Source organism: Grus americana, chromosome 21 (assembly GCF_028858705.1).
Source record: "Grus americana isolate bGruAme1 chromosome 21, bGruAme1.mat, whole genome shotgun sequence".
Lineage (NCBI taxonomy): Eukaryota > Metazoa > Chordata > Aves > Gruiformes > Gruidae > Grus > Grus americana.
Window position 1 is genome coordinate 6,554,884 of NC_072872.1, and position 14,769 is coordinate 6,569,652.

The window sequence follows — 14,769 nt, forward strand, 5'->3', positions numbered from 1 at the left end:
ATCCAGAGAACTGTATGATCGTACCATATCCCCACTGCTCACTACCTCAACAGCGATACTCATTGTGGAAGAACTCACCCATCCACATTAGTGGAGCTGACAGGAGAAAGCTGGCTCAAGCACAGACATATTTTTTCCTTAAGTCAGCACAACAAGAAGACTGTACTTCTGAAGCAGCGCTTTCAGGACCCAGTTCACTGATTTTTATTGATTCTAAAACTCAGCTCCAAAGAGCCAGCTGCATTGAACTAGCCATGACCAACCATTCTTCCCTTAAACATATTCTCAGCGTTCCATCCTCTCTCACCGGGCATTTTCTTCTTGCAAAGAAAAGCTTCCAAATCTAGGATCATTTATATACTACAAGTATTTATACCCAAACTCTAGGGTCTTAGAGCTCAGAGCATCTCAAACTCTTTTCAGAAGTACTTGCAATCCCACAAAAGGGACCCTAAGGAAGCCATTCCATCCAAACAGTTTTTGGTATCCAGCAAAACCTGGACAAATATACTGGTCGGAAGAGTCTGTCCCAAAGTCCATCAGAATTAAATATTAACTATTTCTAGGTACCATTGAGAGGTTTGAATCAGGCCCCTATTGGGAATTATGAGCAAGACAAACAGTAAGGAACACCTGTGTAAGCACATTACTACTTATGAATGGATTTGTTTCAGAGCCTTAAGTTAAATAATAAGCATTCAAGTGTTTGACTAAATTAGAGTTTAAAAGCTCTGCATGTCACCAGTTTCCACATGCTATATGAACTGATGCTTGGATACCACAGCAATGGGGCCTTAGGAAAAGCCCCTGCTCCCACCCTCTACCTGGCCACAGAGACATTTACTCAGAGTTCCACAAAGAAGATCACCTAGCTCCAAAAGACACAAATATGTCTGTTATTGCCAAAAGACAAACAACAGATGAAGCAGTTGCAGCGAAATTAACAGGCTCCTGAATTGCCAGATACCTTTGAAAGAAAGCCCCAAGATGACAAACCAGTTCACCTCCATGACCTCTGCTTATAAGGTGGAGATGTAAAAGGCTGGAAATTCTTTATTTTTCAGCTCAGATGGGAGTGTATTTTCACTATATTATGTTCTCACACAAACACACATGTAGAGGATAAAGCAATCAGACCAAAACATCCTGCAAAAATAAAGATGGTTACAGATATCCTTTTCTTCCCTGTAGGAACAAGGATGACTTAAAAATGGCTTATGCATTTTCCTAAAACACTGTATTTCTGCTAGAAAAGACAGTTACCCATCCACAAATGGATGCAAGTTTCGGTCCAAGCGGTATCTTTCACCTCAAGTTTATTATCATGTTCGAGAAAACAAGCAAAATTTAGTATCTAAAAGGACCTTCTCAGGAGATAGCTGGATGCAGCTCTTATATTTGCAGGTTTTCTGGACAGCAGACATGAACTCTTCATTTTTTTTCTCCAGAAGAGGATCACCTATCTGCCAATTCTTGGAGGGTGTGTAAGGAGAGGAATTTTGTTTTTTGCGTACTCTCAAAGTAAAAGAGGGTCAGGAAAAAGTGGGAGCTGCCATGAACTCAGTGGAGAAAAAAAAATATCTGATGTTACTATCCACAGATGCTGCTTCCTTGAGAATATCTCTTATGACTTTGCCTTTTTTAGGCACATTGATTTTTAGGCCAACTAAAATCACAATGAGAAAATATCTTCAAAAATACTTTAACTGGCTATTGATGGACTACAGCTAACACAGTTCTGTACCACGTAGAAGATTTCAGCATGTTTGAAGCTAACCTAAGGTACCTCTCTGTATCATGGCATTGTAGCATGCAGAAGTAAAGGCTTACAATTATAATCATGCTAACATAGAGCTGATTCTTTTTCAGTTCTGCTTTTTCACATGGTCCATTGTATCGGGGGAAAAAAACATACCACAACAATTCCAGAGAGTGCTTACCTGGTACCACTTCAAGCCAGTCTCCACAAGACTACTTTGGACAATACAGGTATATGCGTAGGGAACGGAAGATCAAGACACAATGAGTGTGGTTCTATTGAGAAAGGACATTTTTACAACTTTCATGTATTTTATTGTCAGCAACATGCTCTTAAGCAGACATTTTGATTCAATTACTATTAGGCTTCCAACTGCAATACTAGCTTTGTGAGCTAAACTAACAATGCAGACCAATTTAAAAGCAACATTGCCTGCATTCATTGCTAAATCTTTGAACGGAAGAAAAGTAAGGCAAAAAAAAAAAAAAAACCAACCCACAAACTCTGTCTTGAAACTCTTGGATAAGCAAGGCAGGACTGCATTTCTGAATGCTTATGGTGAGACTTTCAGGAATGGTTTTCCTCTAACTTCATTGGAAGTAGAGTTAGACCTACCCTAAATGATTATGTAAAAACAATACATTTTTCTGGGACAAGAAAAACAGATGAGTTTAATCATCTGTCCAGATTCAGCACCCCAACCAAGTGAACAAAAGCAAGCACAGATTAAACAAACAGTAAAACTGATATTAGAGATTGTCAGGAATGCTTTACTGCTCCTCTTAATTTTCCCAATCCACCTACTCAGCATATCTTGTCTGAAAACAGTGAGTTCTTTGGAATTGGGGTTGCATATACTACATCTTGCAAAATTCTTGACAAATAGCTGCGCTTAAACTGACTTTATATGTGTTTTTCTCATTAGCTACATGTAGAGGGATTTCAAAATGGTGGCTACCAAAGCCCGCAGTACTCTGACATTTACTCAAGACTACCAGAGAAAAGGATTCATTCGCAGATCACACAAGCGTCCCTTGCAGGACTATCTTAATTACTGCCATGTAATAACACAATCAGAGCACATAAAGTAATGTTTAGCAAAAAACGAGGCACCTGTTTTCTTTATAAATAACATAGAGAAAAGGTGTAATCCTGGATATCATAAGTAATTAGCCATTAAACTGCATCAGAAAAGATTTCTGCTTAGTACAATGTAGTAATTCACAGAATTCAGCTTTAGTAAACTACAGGGAAATCCTTACGCAAAAAGAATGCAAACAATGGAGCAAATAGAGAGTAACCACGAGGCACAAGCAAGCTTTTTAGAAAACTAACTATAGGACCAAGTAATATTAATCTGGCTCAATTCAGTGCCGTGTCCATTTTTATCAGAGCCCGTTCACCTCATCTCCCTTACTCAGTACAGTCAAACTATCCAAAACATTCAAACAAAGGATCAGCAACAGCACAGCTTGCTCCTTATGCAACAGGCTGAGTCCTGTCAGCGCAAGGGCAAAGCCACATTTTAAGGAACAAAGGATAAATTAAGCCTATCTGTAACAGCCAGTCACTGAAAGGACACTGTCATTTATTCAAGTTCTCTTCGGGTATTTCAGCATGTAGTGTTCAGCGCTGCTTTAGTTAGCGTAGATGTCAAAGCAAAAGAAATACTCAGAACTTACTCACACATCTCAGGGTAATCTAGTGGACGCAAAGGACAAATGCCGACTTTACCTCCAGTACTCACAAAATAGATGGTCAAGTCACACAGAAATGCCAAGCCATTTTCCTTTTCCCACATAGACTGAAAACAGGAATAAAACTCTTCTAGATACTGCCTTTACTCAGTAAGTTTAATACTTGTCACTTGGTTTCCTCTCTCTTAATTTCTTTCCAAATAAAATCCAGAGATCTCAGTATTTTAAGGAACCAAAAAGCTAGACAGAATAAACTGCAGTAATACATACGTAAAGAGTTGCATTGGATCAGTCAGCATCATTAATTGGAACAATCAGCTGATTCTATTGAATTTTCCCCTCCCATAATGTGAGGCACATTAACGGAGGTACCTACCTGCTAAGAAAGGGGATCAGGGTTTAATGTCTTTAAGGTACTTGATCTTAACTGATTTTGTATAGGCCTGGACTCCAACACTGCTGAAAGTTTCAAGGATAATGCTGCTCCTTTTTAGCTTACCATAAACACAGAAAAAAAATCCGCCTCTGTGTTGTGCAAGTTTTAAGCAAATTTAAAATAAAAAGGCTTTCTCCTTTACAAACACCAGCTGAAATCCCTAAGTTATTTAACACAAAAGGAGGTGGAATAGAAACTTCACCTTCCCTATTTCAAAGAGGCTGTAAACACAGCTCACTGCTGTAATTGCAAGTAATCATCCTACACGTTTACCCTGGAGATGTTAAAATTGGACCAAGAAGCAATAAAGACAGTGGACTAGCTATTCAATCAACAGAAACATTAACAGACTGGGCCCTTGCAAAGAAATTCTAATAGCAAATCAGATTCCTACCAATAACAAGGCACTCAGGATTGCAGTGGGGAGACAGACTGCAATATACAGCAAGTTACTTGAGGTCTAGTATATTCTCAAGGCAAACATCAGCTGCATAAAGACATTGATGGATACCCTTTCCCCATGTCTATTTACAAGGAAAGAATGACAGTAACCCAGAGAAGAGAGTGACAATTAGTCAGAACTTGGGGGGGGGGGGGAAATCACCATTTAAAAGAATTTCACAGAGATATGAAGGCAGAAAATCTACTGTTGATCGTATCGAGCACAACAACAACATATCTAACCAGCCAAATATGCAGGAACCCCAAGTGCTGTGGAAAAAAAGAGAGAAAGGAAGTAACTTCAATTATCAAGACATCCAAATTGAAACATATCATGATTGCTAAAGAAGATAAAGACCAGAAGAACAGGGAGAGAATTTTAGCAGTGGCACCATATACAGAAAAATCACTATCTGTGTTTCATAAACACCACCTTGTCAACCTTTCCATCTAACACTGTGGCACAACAGTTGGAATAAATGGTTGGTGCTCCTGAACGGTTTTCTGAAAGCACTAATCAGAGTGGTAATTGACCAGGTTGCACATAGTCATGGTAACACCTATCAGGCTGCATTTAAAGTTGAATCTCAAATGCAAGCATGAACAAGGCTATTTTTCGAAAATGCCAGAGTCGTGCTTGAAGGTAAGCAATCCAAGTGAAGGGAGCCTGCTGTACTAATCTCAAATATAGCATGGAGATCTTTACAGGCTTTAATACTGCATGTAAATTAATTCCTTAATTCAAAATTTTAATCTATTCCATTGCTATTTATGGTTGGTTTCAAAGCACTGAATGTGGGTCTCCTTCTGGTGCATCTGGATCTCTTCCTGGTTGCCTGTTCACTCTCCCGTGGCAGGCTAGAATGGTGATAAACTTTCAAAGATTATTATTACATAAATTCCATTTAATTCAACCTATTTCACAGGCAAATTTTAATTAGAGATACAGCAAGCCCATAGATAAGTTGCTGAACTTGAATCATGTAGAGATGGTTAATGTTTCCAACAGCTGTACAGTCTCTGTGTGTATTCTTAAGCCAAAACAAGTCTACCTGAGCACTGGAAAAGAAGAAAAACAAAACTGTGCATACACTATGTGGAGGAGTTCATTAAATGAACAGTAGTAAACTTGTTTTTCTAACTTGTCCCACTGCAGATCACTAGCCACAGGAAGCAGACCAAACCTAATGTATCCCTTTAGCATGTTTTCATAGCATTAGCTTTTAATAAATATAACATACTCCACCCTCAGAACAGAGCAGTCCTCAGGTTCCAGCAGAAGAAGTGGTTGTTTTAAATATTTAGATTACATTACAGTTGGGACGCTAAAATAAGCAGTGACTTGTACTGTAGACAGCTATCAGAATCAGCTTGGCAAAATATGTATAAGCTAACCTAGTGTGGTTACAAAGTATGAGCTTTGAGGTCTATTAGGCTTATACATATCTTTATTATTTGTACTACAATAGTGCTTTCTGATGTCAGCAAACAGAAAAGCACCACAGTGACAGATTCTGTATACACATAAGTAATAAGATGCACAGTCTCCAAAAAGTTTATACATTTCAGCAAAGAAAATGGGAAAAAGCTAGGAGAACTAAAGGCTATTCTCATTAGGCAAGTAGCTAACACAGGTCTCAATTCAGCACTAGACTCAGTACATCCAAGTACTTTGCTGAGTCCAAGCCTAAATCTGTGACTGAATAAATTTTTTTTCTATTTCCCAAGTCTCAATTCAGAGCTTTAACTATGCAACTATACATTTTCTTCCACTGGGTAACAGTACTCCAACTTTCTGCAGGTATTAATGAAATCGCCCTTCCAGTCTTAAGAATTCTCCTTCCCCCTGAAAGTCTCTGTGTGGTCACTGTTGATTCAGATACTCAAGCCCAAGACCTGCTCTTAGTAATCTCTATTTTCAGAACATTATTCCAGATTTATTTGATTGAATCTAGCTGAAACTTGGCCTTCACTTTTGAGCTCCTCCACCAAGAGCAGATCAAGACTTCTGCAACGTTTACAGCACTGAAGTGTGCAACAGACCATGCTGAGTGGAATGAAAGCTGGAAAGAACCATGACAATTTACTGAACTGTAAAGTCAGAGCCACCATACTCAGTTTTATTAGCTGTCTCAAAGAACTAACAAAAATCCAAGCATCTTGTCAACTCAATCTACTTAATCACCTGTGGGTTTTTTGAGGAAAGCCTTCATTAAAAAGCATTCTCCTTCCACTGCACTCACTGCAAGTTACACATTGAAACTAGCATTGTTCACGTGACGGAATAGTTCAGCTGGAAACTGGCTCCAAATTCAGGGCATTTCAGAGAAAGCCTCTCAGTGACTTCACCAGGCTTTGGATCAGTCCCAAACTGAGCTTCAGTGCTGCCACATACCCTGCTATAGCCTCCCAAAGCAAAGCTGGCAGCAGCAGAAGAGGAGGGTCATGAATCTTAGCCATGGGCTGTAACATACCTTGCATTCATTTTCTTGGTCACCCATGCTTGTTTACATTACAGGCAACAGCTGTCCCAGCGTGACCTGAAGACAACTTTGACTATTATGCAATCATTCCTTTCTAGCCTACAGACAGGCAAACCTGGCCAAAAAGGGTACAGGATAAAAAAAAAAAAAAAAAAAAAAAATCTTTAAAAGAAACCTGTTTCTTGCTCCATATGTTCAACCACGCTTACTATCCAAAAGATATTTTCAGTAAACGTGCCATAGGCATTTGCAAAGATCTATATGGTAAGTTATGTGACTGCATTACCAGTTGAAGCCTCAACCCTTTTTAACCTTGTGTCCAAGTAAACTGTTGTCTTTTTTTCAGTCTAACTGTATTTCAGATCTCTGAATATCTACTAATTGATGAAGCAGACTGAAATAATGGAGAAAATACAGAGGGTTAACACTGAAAGGACACAAATCTTCAGGAAACCTGCTGACATTAGTTCTACCCTCATGGAACTACTCCCTTACTCATTTGCCCCTCCTAAAAACACCCTGTTCCCTCAATAACACTGAGGGTAAAAGAGACAAAACGGGGAGGAAACAGAGATGCGCATGGGAAAACAAGCACTCAGAGGGAGATTCTACACGGTTGCTTTGTAAAGATAATCTTGCTTATATTTCAAGGCTAAAAGTTATACGGCACACCTCTTCTTATCCACTCATCTACCTGCCCATCATTCAGGTCAGTAACATGGACATTGTCTTGAATTCTGACTGCTCTCTAGACCCTCACATCCAGCCTACACAGGTCTTGCAGTCTATGTAGTATTTCTGAAACTTTCCATTTATACAGCTAAAATACTTGCCAGAGCTTTGATCATAGTAGTTACCTCAACATCCCTTTGCCTAGTTCTGATCCATACAGACTCACTGCATGGGTATCAATCCTTGTCACAGAGCTGCAAAGACCATTTTCCTAAACTCTTATTTTTAGCATGTCCGCTCTGCACATTAGTCTACCAGCTCCATATTTTCTAATGCAAATATGAATCACTTGTCTTCATGTTATTCTGTTTCAAAAAAGACAAACTCCTACCTGTAACTGACCTATATCAGCCTCTGTCACCTGCTTGTTCAGTTTTCAAACAAGTATGGAGGTAGGCATCCTTTCATGTTGCTCTTTAGTCTTGGGAGGATCTCCTTAAAAACACCAGCAAAAATACCTCATTAAAATCTTTGTTGCAATAACTACCAAAAAAGCCACCAAAAACCCAACCCAAAACTATGCTTTTACTACTACATAGGACAGCAGAGTCCACCTAAAAGGCAGAATCCTACCTGCAAGGCACTTTTGTCCAGTATGCTGCCTTATCCCTGAATAAGCACGGAAACAGTTTTCCAAGCACAGAACTCAGCCCAAAAACTTTCTCTTGAGTTTGGCTAGAACTCTGTGGCACCCGATCGACAGAGAACAGGCAGAAATAAGGCTTCCATGTTTTTTGTCCAATGTTCCTTTGCTTGCTGGATTTTTACAACAGCTTTCATAGCTCACATTTAATGAGTGCAGAATTCTGCAAATATAACACGCAAATCAACTCTCTGGTTTTTAAATTATATATGTTCAGCATCCAAATGGCACTTTAAGCATCAATTGTCTAAGCCTCATTTATAAATAGGCAACTCCTCCTTTCATTTGTCCCCATGAAAAATATTTTGAGGGCCGTTTTTTTAATATCTTGTCTCTCAAAGCTTTCCCAATTATGAAATTATTCTGCATCTCCATAGCTAGACACTTGTCAGTTAGAACTCCCATTTCTCAGTTAGGACTCCTCTTAGGACAAGAGTGAAAACCAAGATGGTACATTGCCTCCATGAGAAAAGACACAAAACAGTGCTTCTCATGCTCCTCTTCTATCAAAAATTGCCCCATTCAGCTCATAATCCAAAACCAGATTCCTACTGCTTTAAATCATAATTGCTTGCTAGTTCTCAACACACCGAGTACCAAGAAAATAAATTTCTGCACAAGAAACAGCTGCACCTAAAAGTACAATTTAAAAGGAAGTTCTTTTGCTGATACCAAAGGAATGCCTAAAAAGCCACTCCTCAAAGTACTCCCTAAAGAAGTATAATCAAAAGAGTATTAGTTCACACAATGGAAAGAATGAGGAGTTGAACCTCACCCAGAAGGATGGCAGAATAGACATACTCTGGTATTCAATGGATAAAGATTGCAGAGCCTAAGATTGGCTTGCTCTTCCTATCCTGCGGTACGAGACACCGTCAGCAGCTCCTGCCCCAGTGACATGTTGACTGAACAGAGTAAAGGAAGCCAGAACAATGCAGGACAGAGTATATTTATCAGTATGAGCTTTTGTACAGACCATGTAATTATGATGGTACAGTTCTTTCTCTGAATCTCTCCTGCTACAGTCATGTCACAGCAGAGCATGCTACTCTGACCAGAGATGAAAGAGCAGCATGGAGTCTCAAAGTAGATTATTGTCCAGCAAAATTAAAACACATAACTTATGGGAATGCCTGGGATTACATACATTTATAATTTTGTATTTCTGAAAGTTATTGATAGTGGTTTACAATACAAGGTCTGGAAATACCAAATATTTATGAACAAACAGATAGGAATTCCTCTTACAGGTTCTGTGACACAGATTCATTATGAATCATTGGGATCCAACACAGTTTACGCAGCTGTCAGAGTTTCAGTCATGACAGCCCAGGCATCACAAACTATAGCTTTATTTTTAGATGTATTCATTATTTGTCATTTTTTAATCATCAAAGAATCAACAAAATTGCATTATACATTATTGCAAGGACATGTGTGGCTTTAATCTTAGGATCAACAACTTCAGTTATCGGAAGTGACCTCTGAGCTCTTCCCCTGAGAGGAAAGACACAGTCGCTATAAGCAACTAAGCAAGCTGATGACACAGCTCCTTATCTATAAAACACATATCACAAATGCCACCTTTTCTAAATTTCATTGCTAGTGGATATTATCACATTAACGAGTCTGATCCTGTAACGTCCCTGCTTAATTTCTCACCAACTAGAATAAAAATAGAAGCTACAAAGCACTTCCAAGGGTTGAGTGTTAAAGTCAGAACACAGTTAGACATCCTGCATCTTAAAACCAACAGCATCTCTATAGATGGAGTCAGTAGGAAAGCCTGGGCTTTCAGAATAAAGACAGGTTCATCTATCAAGAGTTAGTGCAGAAGTCACCCTTGAGAATGAAATGGCACAGGTAAAAGTGTTTTTATGTTAAAGGAACACTGCCAGGAAAATCATGATGGAACTGTCTTCTCCTGCACCTTCCAAGAAGCAAAGCTGAAAGCAGGCTGGTAACTCAGCACAGGTACACAAAACACTTAACTGCTTAATTTCATAACACAGCTTCACATGGCTCTATGTACCAAACTCAACTCCATTCCAATCCTTAGCAACTCTGTCTTTCACGGCTGGAAACAATTCCACACATCCACTGTTTCTGAACACAATTATTTATTACATTATTGCAGGATCCAGGAAAGGCTGTGCCTTAATTACAACAACATGTGTGGTATTGCGAAGTCAGTTCCCGATCACTGGCTTCTCAAGGAGGCTCCACTTCTCCAGGAAAACATTTGCTTTCCTAACACAAGAAGTACTTTTCACTCCACATTGGGATTTACAAACTGCCCTGCCAAGCGGCGGTCACCATGCCAAATCATAGCTCCGCACAGCCGCTGAGCAGCAATGTGAAGAACAGAAGACTAGATCTGCAGAACACTACATTTAAAACCAGAATGTTCCTGTAGTTTAAGCCCAAGTACCACTTACAGAACACACAGAAAAGAATTTCTTTGGAAGACATTTTCAGGCACATAAAGTAGAAATTAGATGCACAATGTTGTTATGGTTAGTGGCAAATGCATCTATAATTACCTATTCACAACAAGAATTAAAAGAGCCAGTCTGAAAACAGGATGATGAAAAAAAGCCCATATTTACTATTACACTTGCTAAGACAGCCAAGATTCATTTAAGTTTTCCTCTAATTCCTTATTTTTGCAAGTATTTAGGATTGAGAGGAACAAAAAAATTGGTTGACAAACAAAACAAAAGGAAACAAAAATCTGATTGACAAGAGTCCCTTATCTATAGAGTTACTTCTAGCTGTCTCAAGACAATGGATTGCCACCCTAATGCATCCAGTAGTTATATTTGAGGCTATTGGTTAAATAAGGGAGACAAAATATACAGGTCCTAATCCTCATCATCCACTTGCAGCCCTTCATCTTCCATCATCTCCATTTCTAAGACAATGCAAGAAGAATAGACAATTTTTACTCATTTCTAACAAGAGAATCTACCGTAGGGTTTACATTACTAATTCTATTACCTGCTCAAAGATCAAGAACATCCCAAATGTGTTAGAGATCTTCCTAGCACGTTCAACGTGCCTCAGCACAGTTTATGTTTTCTGTAGCAGCGGGAACGAATGCTGGCTCAACGAACCCAACATCCTTTATTGAGGTTGCACCACAAAAACTTAGAGCTTGAATTTATACGACAACTGCAGGGTATGTGTCCCTGTCGCTCGAGGGTGAAGGAGAAAAATTTATGAATAGACAATTTCAAAGACCTTATTTTGAAAACAAACAGTTTGTATAGTTGTTTCCCAAAAAACATGTTTTCACAATCCAGAAAAACAAGAAGTTAATACATGAACACTCCTTCAGTAACAAGCCAATACTAACAACTTGCCACATAAGAAATACGTGTCAACAAACAATATCCACATTCCACCATGGATAAAAAAACAATTAACATTAAAGGCTTCAGGTCTCACGGATAAGAAAGAGGCTAACCAATACATAAAAGGATGCTTGGGATGATATATTTCACCAAACATAAAATTTCCACCTCAATCATGGTCTTATTTTAGTCGGGTACGTATTAGTTTCCAACAAACCTGCTCTCTTTTTTACTGGCAAGGCATTTAAATACGTAAAATTGTGTTGCCAGTGACAGATGTGAGTACAAAGAGCAGCGATTTGCTACAAAAGGATTAATACATTTTGAAAGTTACTGTCTAGCAAACTGTCAAACCGATTTTTATTGGTTTATTTTATTACAGCTGTAAATAAGCCTGGTGGCATGCAACCCACATCTGTGAGCGGAGACTAGAACGATGTCAAATATGTCCTAACTCCAGTCAGAAATCTGGCCCACACGATCACAAAGGTCGTTTGAAAGTCTGGCCCTTGTCTTCTCCCGCACTTGTAGTAAGCGGAATGCATTAGCCATGGCGAGCAGGGAGCACGCCCTTTGAAGAACGTTTCGACCACCGACCATTTGACACCCGCCGTCTGACCAGCGGTGTGTGAACACAGATCCAGAACAACAACCCGATGTTCAGACTGACATTTCTGCCCTTGCACAAGGCTTCAGCTTTCAGCACATCTGCTGCCTGACTCTCCTCGGCTCTTCAGAAATCCCCGCCCTGGCGAAGCGCTCCTGCCACAACCCTCGCGGCCTCGCCCCGGCACGGTGACAGCTACGGCCGGCGGCTGCCAGTCACCCCCTGCCCGGCGTCAGGCTCCGGCCCGGCCCGGCCGGGAGCGAAAGGGCGGGCGGGGAGCGGCCGAGGGCGCCCGGCCTGGTCATCGCTCGGCGCGCCGGGGGGAGTTACTGAAGGACCAGCCGAGAGGCCTCCCCGCCTCGGGGGGGGGGAATCCGGCCGGGGCTGTCAATGCCCGGGGCGGGCGCCGGGCTGGCAGGCCACAGGGGTCCCGCCGGCCGCCAGCGGGGTGAGGACGGAGACGGCAGCGGCGCCGACCCCTGCACCCGGCGGGAGCCGAGCCGGCCGAGCTGGGCCGGGCCGGGCCGCCATGTTAGCGGCGGCGGCACTCGCGGCTTCCCTCGGGTGCCGGCGGCTGCCGCCGGGGCCTAGCGCCGAGCGGGCGCCGCAGTGTGCGGCGTGGGGCGACGGGTAGGGCCGCACCCGGCGGCGGGCCCGGGCCTCGCAGCCGAACGCCCCGGCCCGGCTCGGCCCGCGCACAGACCGGGGGCTGCAGCCGGAGTCCCCGGGCAGGCGGCGCCCGCCGCCGCCAGCGAAGCAGGTGTCTCCCGCTCGGGGCCGAGGGAGGCTTAAAGACCTCCCCTCGGCTGTCAGCGGGAAGGGGCGCGGGGAGGAGAGGAGGGGCAGGGACCGCCGCCCGCCGCCCCCCGCCGGCCCGGAGCCGCTCACCCGAAATCCTGGTCCATGGACTTGAAGAAGAACTTGTAGCTGTGCACGGGCCGGTTGCTGAGGACATTTTTAAAATCGGCCAGAGTGACTTTTTCCGGCGGGACGGGCAGCTTCACCAGATAGGGGGTCTCCTCCTCGTCTATGTGGTAGATGATTTTAGTCTCCGCCATGGGAGAGGGGGAGTGGGGAGCAGAGGGGAGCCGGCCCGGGCCTCCGCCGCCGCTCGGCTCCTCTCACGGCCTCCAGCCCAGAGCCGCCCCCGACAGGAAGGGAGCTCCCAGCGCCCGGCCGCCGCCGCGCAGGGGCTCCTCGGCCGGGATTTCGCTCCCTGCACTGCTCTCTAGCTGCCCGACCCGGGAACGGCAGCCCGCCGCCGCCCGCCCCGCCTGCATCCTCCGGCCGCCGCTCGCCGCCCCCCGCCGCGCTCGGCAGCGGGCCGCCGCGGCCCCCCGTCCCCAGGCCGGCGGGCAGAGGGGGGGGGCGGGCAGCGGGGGCGCGGGGCGGCCGGGCCAGCCGGGCCAGCCGCCCTCCTCCCGCCCGCCGCTCTGCCCGCGGGCCAGCCGCGCTCCCGCACGCCGCCCCCTGCCGGCGCGGCGGCACCACAGCGGGCTAGGCACGGCCCGGTACAGCCAGGCACGGTATAGCCAGGCCCGGTACAGCCAGGCACGGCACGGCCAGGCACGGTACAGCCAGGCACGGCACGGCACGGTACAGCCAGGCACGGTACAGCCAGGCACGGCACGGTACAGCCAGGCACGGCACGGTACGGCCAGGCACGGCACGGTACGGCCAGGCACGGCACGGTACAGCCAGACACGGCACGGTACGGCCAGGCACGGTACGGCCAGGCACGGCACGGTACAGCCAGATACGGCACGGTACAGCCAGGCACGGCCAGGCACGGCACGGCACAGCCAGTCCCGGGCGGCTGCGGGGGCGACGGCCAAAGCCGGGCCAGCCTCCCCGGAGCTCCTTCCCCGCCCGCCCCCTCTGCAGCATCCCGGCCGGCGGTGACTCGGGATGCCGTGCCTGGGAATCCGCAGGCTGGCAGAGAGGAACGGCTGCGTGCCTCCCCGAGGGAGCCGGCGGGGCTGATTTTAGCCACGCATCGCGCTGGTCCCATCCTTTCCAAGGGAACGACGAGCAAGAGCCGAGGTACTACACACTCGCTCCTTGCCGTAAAAATCATCTTTCACAACTGATCTGCTTAGGTGCAGAAACACTGTTTTGGGTAATTTTGATGTTGGCAGTGATTTATCCAAGTGGAACACACACAAGATGCTCCGTTTCTATAAGCATCACGGTCTTCGGCCTAAGAAAAACACTTGGCTTCCCAGTAAACATTCCCAAAGGGTTCTGTAAACACTGTTACTCCCCTTGCAGCTCTCCCCTTATTTTCTCCTTCTAGGAATTAATCAATCAACACTTTCCAGGTACAGACCCCTAGGCCTTGTACGAAGGTGGTCAGTATCCTCATTCACTTGAAAGCAGGAAAAGGGAGGTGCGCTGCTATACGTATACTCAGTTAATAAAGCTTTCTATTCTAACTCAGCAGTCTTTACAAGATGCAAGATTCATATAAATACATAGGAAAGAATGTGAGTTGGGCAGGGCAGAGAACTAACATTACTCACAGCATTACAATGGCAGGCAGACTACTGTATTTCAGGTATCTCAAGAATTCGGACTCTCCTCCCCTAGCAGACTGGTGCCCTTTGTGTTTCATG

General features: G+C 44.2%; 1 protein-coding gene across 3 annotated transcripts in view; it reads right to left on the minus strand.

Annotated features, from left to right (window-relative positions):
- Positions 1-13,595, minus strand: part of DVL1 (dishevelled segment polarity protein 1) — a 99,523-nt gene extending 85,928 nt beyond the window's left edge. For all 3 annotated transcript variants that reach the window (XM_054849676.1, XM_054849675.1, XM_054849677.1), the window contains exon 1: positions 13,043-13,595. In XM_054849676.1, the coding sequence (XP_054705651.1) occupies positions 13,043-13,212 (170 nt within the window). In that variant the 5' untranslated portion in view covers positions 13,213-13,595. The remainder of the gene's footprint in view (positions 1-13,042) is intronic.
- Between the last annotated feature and the right edge of the window lie 1,174 nt (positions 13,596-14,769).